This window comes from Acanthisitta chloris, unplaced genomic scaffold, assembly GCF_000695815.1.
Source record: "Acanthisitta chloris isolate BGI_N310 unplaced genomic scaffold, ASM69581v1 scaffold1537, whole genome shotgun sequence".
Classification (NCBI taxonomy): domain Eukaryota; kingdom Metazoa; phylum Chordata; class Aves; order Passeriformes; family Acanthisittidae; genus Acanthisitta; species Acanthisitta chloris.
Window position 1 is genome coordinate 1 of NW_008680691.1, and position 7,262 is coordinate 7,262.

General features: G+C 37.0%; 1 protein-coding gene across 1 annotated transcript; it reads left to right on the top strand.

Annotated features, from left to right (window-relative positions):
* Positions 1 to 1,608: 1,608 nt before the first annotated feature.
* LOC103805137 (guanine nucleotide-binding protein G(q) subunit alpha-like) lies at positions 1,609 to 6,938 on the top strand (the record flags this gene model as incomplete). The annotated part of the gene is made up of 2 exons (XM_009077772.1): positions 1,609 to 1,761; positions 6,748 to 6,938. Coding segments are annotated over 2 exons (344 nt in total), but the record flags the coding sequence as incomplete, so codon positions are not given.
* Between the last annotated feature and the right edge of the window lie 324 nt (positions 6,939 to 7,262).

Below are 7,262 nucleotides of genomic sequence, written 5' to 3' on the forward strand. Positions count from 1 at the left end.
GATGGAAAGCTGCCTGGCAGAAAAGGATGTGAGGGTGTTGGTTGACAGCCAGATGAATATGAGCCAGCAGTATGCACAGTTGGCCAAGAAGGACAATAGCATCTTGGCTATTATCAGAAATAATGTGGCCAGCAGGACCAGGGAAGTGATCATCCCATTTTACTTGGCACTGGTGAAGCTGCACCTCAAATCCTGTGTTCAGTTTTGGGCCCCTCACTGCAAGACATTGAAGTTCTAGAGCACATCCAAAGAAGAGCAATTAAGCTGATAAAGGATCTGGAATACAAGTCCTATGAGGAGCAGATGAGGGTAATGAGGTTTTTAGTCTGGAGAATAGAAGGCTCAGGGGATACATTATTGCTTTCTGCAAGTATTTGGAAAGAGGTTGTAACAAAGAGGGTGTCAGTCTCTTGTCTATGTAACAATTAACAGAATGAGGAAATGGCCTGAAAGGGAGGTTCAGATTGGCTATTAGGAAACAATTCTTCACTGAAAGAGTTATCAAGCATTGGAACAGGCTGTCCAGGTTGAGTCACCATCCCAGGGGACGTGCAGATGTGACACATAGGGACATGGTTTAGTGGTGGACTTGGTAGTGTTAGGTTAATGGTTGGACTTGATAATCTTCGAGGCCTTTTCCAACTTAAATGATTCTATGATTCTATGGCTCAGCAACATCAAATTCTGAAAGATTCACTTTGATTTTCTTCTCTAGAGGCCTGTTTGGTGGTGACACTGTTGTTTTCAGGAGGCAGCTCCTTAAAAAACTTCCATAGGTAGCTAATCGGGCCTGCCTTAGAGTTTTCAAATAATAAAAAGTAGAGTTAATTCCTGGTTCCAAACTCAATTTGTTCTGACTCTGTATTAACTGTATCATGTCAGCCTAACAGTTCTTCAGAATTGTATCAAACTACACAGAATTTTACAGTGTCAGGAAGCTCTTGCAAACAGAACCGTATGCTTATTTACTTTTTCACTATAATGCAAAATGCTTTGCAGGAGCAATTAAACAAGGCTTAAGTAAAGGCTAACCCAATGATTTTAGGAACAAATGTACCATTTGTAAGATTTTATGTCATAAGCCTTTGTTTTGGGAAAATATTCTCAGGCTATCAATGAGTAAATTCTAAATTTACCTGGAACTATTTAAACTCCCATCTCTTTCCAAAAATTAAGGATTAGGTGCATTTAAAGTTCAAGAAACTCATATAAAATAAATAAGGTTCTTAAAACTTGGTTATCATGTCATCTTGTACACTTATCTCTGCCTTGAACCACATGCATTTCAGTACCCATGAATTTGTTTGCTGATTATAACTGTACATAGTATTTACAACAGTACTTGTTACAAGTATTGTGTCCATGACCTGTGTTCTAAAGAATAATCATGCTTGTGTCATCAAGTTTGCAAAAGGAAACTGCCTGCATATTTAATATACCACTTAACTATGAATTGTAAATGAATCAGTTAAATCTTACATTTTGGTAAGAAGGTGGAAAACATAAAATCTGTTTAAGAAATAAAAGGGAATTGCATGGATTGATTTAAAAAAAAATTAAATGATTTTCACAACTGCATAAATTCATCTTTTTTTTTTTTATTCCAGAATCGAATGGAAGAAAGCAAAGCACTCTTTAGGACAATTATCACATATCCATGGTTCCAGAATTCTTCGGTCATTCTGTTCTTAAATAAAAAAGATCTCTTAGAGGAGAAAGTTATGTACTCCCATTTAGTTGATTATTTCCCAGAGTATGATGGTAAGTATATTGCCACCAGAATTCATGCCCCATTTAAAATACGGTATATGGCAAAATGTAGTAGCCTTGCCCATATTTTGCTTAGAGGTTCTTAGATCAAAGATAATCACCCATTCTTCAATACACCCATTTTCTTCTTTACAAATTGTGCTTAGTACACCAAATGGTTAGTTTGTAGTTGAATGACTTGTTGGTCATGTTTTTAAAAATTATATTAAAAGGAAAAAATGCTTGAAAGCAGTAATTTTTAATGCTCCAAATTTTTTAAGTCACTGGAGTCTGGTGGAACTTTCTAGATCGGTAGTATTTCATCTTATACCTTCATTAATCGTGGATAAGATGACAGTACCTTTAATGTGAAATTATTGATTTTGGATGAGTAATGTCATATTAGCAATGGACCTTTTTCTGTTCTGGTTCATAAGTTGGGCTGAGGATTTGAACTGAAGTATAAAGCTAAAATTATATAAAAATGCATTTCTCATTCTACACAGTGTCTCAAATACTCTTTTTTATTTTTTTGTGTGTTTGTTTGTTTTGTTGGCTTTTTTGTTTGAGGCTGGATATCTGAAGATAAGTGTCATAAATTCTCTGTGGCTGTCAGAGAAACCAGTATCACTTCTCCCAGACTTTCATTGTACCATTTCTTCCTTATTTCATTTATTTTAATTTTATGTTATTTATGTGCTTATCCCAGAAAACATTATGTGGAACAAATACCTGTTTCTAAGGAAGCTGTACTTTCAGAAAGTTCTCCTGAGATGAAAAGTTAGGTATTCTAAGGTAACTAAGTAGAGGCTTTGGTAGCAGAGAAAAAATCAAATTCATATAATAACATCTCTTTTGTCTCACCAGAGAGGGAAAAGCAGATTCAAAAGCTACAAAAAAGTTTAAATCTCTCATTTTCAAAACTAGATAATGATAAAAGGAAAAAAGTTTCAGGTTTTTCCTGTTTGAGAGTAAAGGATGTTTTCACAGTGAACAGCCTGCTGGATCAGACCATACTTATTTATGAATCAGTGTAAGTTTAGTTCGATAGTTACTAAGCAGAAGAGACCTGACAGTTGAATAGAAAATATTCTTGCCCTTTCAAGTTAAAAATGTGACAGATGCCTTAGATGACATCCTGTGGGCCCTTCTGTTATGATCAATCAAGTGGAGATACACCTGTGTTAAATGTTTGTCCAGGAAAAAAAAGGTCAAAATTCATACATAATGGTCAAGGTTGGAAGGGACCTCTGAAGATGATCTAGTCCACCCCCCCTGCTCAAATAAGGTCACCTAATGTCTGTTTCCCTGGAACATGTCCAGATGGCTTTTGCATATCTACAAGGAGGGAGACTCTACAACCTCTCTGGGCAACCTGTTTCAGTGCTCAGTCACCCTCACAGTAAAAAAGGGTTGCCTGATGTTCAGACAGAAACTCCTGTGTTTTGGCTTGTTCCCATTGCTTCTTGTCCTGTAACGGCACCATCAACAAGAGCCTGGCTCCATCTTCTTTGCACCCTCCCTTCAGGTATTTGTACACATTGATGAGATCTCTGTCTGAGCCTTCTCTTCTCTGGGTTAAATGGTCCCAGGTTTCTCAGCCTTTCCTCCAGTCCCATAATCATCTTTGTAACTCTTGGCTGGACTTTCTCCAGTATGTCCATGTCTTCTTGTACTGAGGAGCCCAGAACTGGACACAGAACTCCAGGTGTGGCCTCACCAGTGCTGATTAGAGGGGAAGGATCACCTCCCTCAGCCTGCTGGCAACATTCCTCCTAATGCAGCCCAGGATATCATTAGCTTTCTTTGTGGCAAGGGCACATTGCTGGCTTATGTTCAACCAGGACCCTCAGGTCCTTTTTTGCCAAGCCTCTTTCTAGTTGGGTGACCCTCAGCATATATTGGTACCTAGGCTTGTTACTCTTCAGGTGCAGGACTTGGCACTTCCCCTTGTTGAACTTCATGAGGTTTCTGTCAACCCATTTGTCCAGCTTGTTGAGGTCTCTCTGGATGGAGCCACTCCCTTCAGTTTTTTGTCACCAACAAACTTGCAGAGCATACACTCTGCTCCCTTATCCCCTCTGCTGTTCCAACACTCTGTTTGAAGATATTTAAGAGGGACAGATTTGGACAACTCATCAGAATAGGGTATTTTTCAGCTGGATCAGTTTTCCCATGTGGGTATGTTGGGGTCCTTGCGATCCTTGCAAGGGACGGACTACAGCACACCATTATGATGCTCTGATAGCCAACTTTATTTAGGGCACCTAACAGTATTTATAGTAAAATGTCTCCCGTACATGCAGCTACACGCTGATCACACAACTTTGGATTGGTTGCTCCACTTGTTAATGCGTACAATTCTTACTTATGATAGGTTGCAAGTTTAAGCTGCATCCCGCTCTCACATCCTGGGAAACTGATAGCAAGAACTACATAGTGTCTATGAGAATCTAAATAACAGCACTATTCTTAGCTTGTTAGCAAAACAACTTATCTATAAGGCAGTAAAACTAAAACCAAACCTAAAAACCCTGGCAGCAGGAGAGAATAAAGTGTTGGATTGAAGACACAGGAATGCATGAAGATAGAAACAAGGTCAGCAAGACCTATTTTGTGTGTCTTGTTTTTAATTGCTTAAGCATTCCTTTAACCATTGCTCAGGTTACAGCTCCTCTGCTCGCCAGGCCTCAACATGGGTAGTACATTGAAAAAATATAATACAAGAAGTAGCATAGGAATGAGAAATGGTAACCAGGATGGCAAACTGGACTGATTAAACTAAGCAGTTATACTGCACAGTATGTCATAACAACATTGGATGAGAGACTGAGATGTGCTCTAGGGTCAGAGTATCGCATGAAGGTATGCTTTCACAGATCATACAGAGATCCTTTTAAGACTGCTAAATAGGGAGCACTGGACACGAAAGCTACTGATTTATTTGTATTGTAATTATTTTCCATGTTTATTTAGATCATAAGCACTTAGCACTGTAAATCTAGCATTGGTTCATTCACTTTTTCTAAATACCTGAGGTGGTAAACTTTCTTTTTAATCTCAATTTTATGTTCTTGAATTCCAGTCAGAAAAAATTAAATTACATTATAATAAGCAGACGTTATAGGCATGCAAAATTTGGATACAGGCTTTGACTACTGCATTAGATTTTGATAGAGGGACAACCTTGCCTGCATCTACCCACTGTAAAACTGTTTAACAAAATTCTAGGGAGTTGATTAAAACAATAAATGGTTTATTTTGAAGAAATCATTGTGTTTGAAAGTCTAGGAGTCTCCTTTACAAATATTTAAACTTATTAAAGTTAAAAAAAATAGTAGGGAAATTTATTTTTACTGCTGTTTCTATAGAATATGTGATGAAGCTAAAGGCTACAATCTATTGGGTTTAGGAATTGTAAAAATTTTGAAGTCCTCTTTGTCCTATCTCAGAGAACTTATTATATGTTTACATGTTCTTCTCTACATCTCAGAAAATGTGTAGTCTGTGTATGTGTCTATATATACGCATACATACTTATGTGCTTAGAAACATAGAATCATCAAGGTTGGAGAAGACCATTAAGATCAAGTCCAACCATTAACCTGCCACTCTGCTGTAACCTCTAAATCATAAACCATATCTTCCAGCACCAGGTCTAGATGCCTCTTAAACACTTCCAGGAATGGTGACTCCACCACTTCCCTGGGAAATCTATTCCAGTGTGTGACCACCCTAAGAATGAAAACTTTTTTTTTAATATCTACTCTGAATCTCCCCTGTCTCAGCTTATGCCCCGAGTGCAGGACCTGGTACTTCACCTTATTGAACCTCATGCCATTGTCCTCAGCCCACTGATCAAGTCGGTCCAGGAATCAGATAGCATATCTGATAGATATAAGAAAGCATTTTATCTTCTGTGATTCCTTTGCTATCTAATTTGTGCATTTATCCAAATTACAAAGGCTTAAAATTGCATTTAAATATTAAAAATAGGTTTTATTGTGCAGACATTGAAAGTTATGTGGGCACATGCTAACCCCCTAAGTACAGATTTCATAACCACTGAAGGACAGAACTATATAACAGCTGAGCTTAGGTATTTATATTGTCATGTAACAAGACCAGGACTAATGAGGAGATATAAGGAGGAGGCACAGCAAACATACATGTTCTGTAGAAATCCACATTGCAGAAACAGGAGGACAAGGGAATAAAATTGCACTGGAACAGTATATGTATATAGTATAGGAAAAAAGTAGTTTGTGGCTAATGTTCCTGCTTCTGTGCTGCTCTTTTGGCTGTAAAGAGGAATGAATAGTCACTCTTATAGATTGGAAGTTGCTATTTTGCCTTCCGTCTTGTACAAAGCAGAACATGTAGTTTGACTATATAGACTTATTGTTCTTCTGAGAATTACAGACTTTGTTTAAATTTAATAGGAATGTTATTTAGATAATTGATTTGTTAGAGCATTAACTTTTTGCAATTGAACAGCTTCAACTAGCAAGCATGTATATTTTACTATCACTAAATTAAATTCTTTTTGGGACAGTGTCATACCAGTTTATGATGTAACTTGATTATGCCACATTTTAAAAGAATGTACTTAAGTGTAGTTTAAATACTGTAGAGATAGACTGAAAATGGGTCAAATCCATTATTTTTAATGTATTTATGAGTATAAAGCAATTAATTCTTCTGTTGTTCATTTTGTGGAGTTATAGATCATCAGTTTAATCTCTCCATTTTATATAGGAGAGTGAGCAGGAAAAGAACAGCTCTTCTTGAATTTCCTTCCATTTTTATTTTTAATGGTTCTTACTGGGAAAAATTAGTACATGGTAGTATTTATTAGTAAATTTTTTCTCTTCCTCTCATACAAGGATGACAGACTGAGTCTTTCTTCTGTTTTCTGCTCCTCAGGTTCCCCTCCTAAATAAGTTCAAATATTGAATTGACTTTAGGAGAAACTGACTTTTTCTTCTTAATTATTAGGACCACAGCGAGATGCACAAGCAGCACGAGAGTTCATCTTGAAGATGTTTGTAGACCTGAATCCAGACAGTGACAAAATTATCTACTCCCACTTCACTTGTGCTACAGACACAGAGAATATACGCTTCGTCTTTGCTGCTGTCAAGGACACAATCCTACAGTTAAACCTAAAGGAGTACAACTTAGTCTAACTGTGCCTAAGAGGCCATCCAAGACCACCTTTGTGTGATTGAAGATGCACAAGAGTGACTGTATTCTCTGTGAAAACAAATTGCATAATGTTAATTTATTGCTGACCTGGACTCTATGAATGTTCATAGAGGTTTTAGTTAATAATATGATTTTATTTAAACTATATGGAAGAAAGCTAAAAGATGCTGAAGTACATTCACAGTATATTTTCTTATTTTTCTGGCAAAATCATGTGACTCAGTGGTTTTTAAATTCTCAGTCATACACTCACAAAGTATAACAGGTTTTTGTTATTGAAGCAAAATCAAGCTGGTTTCTTCTTT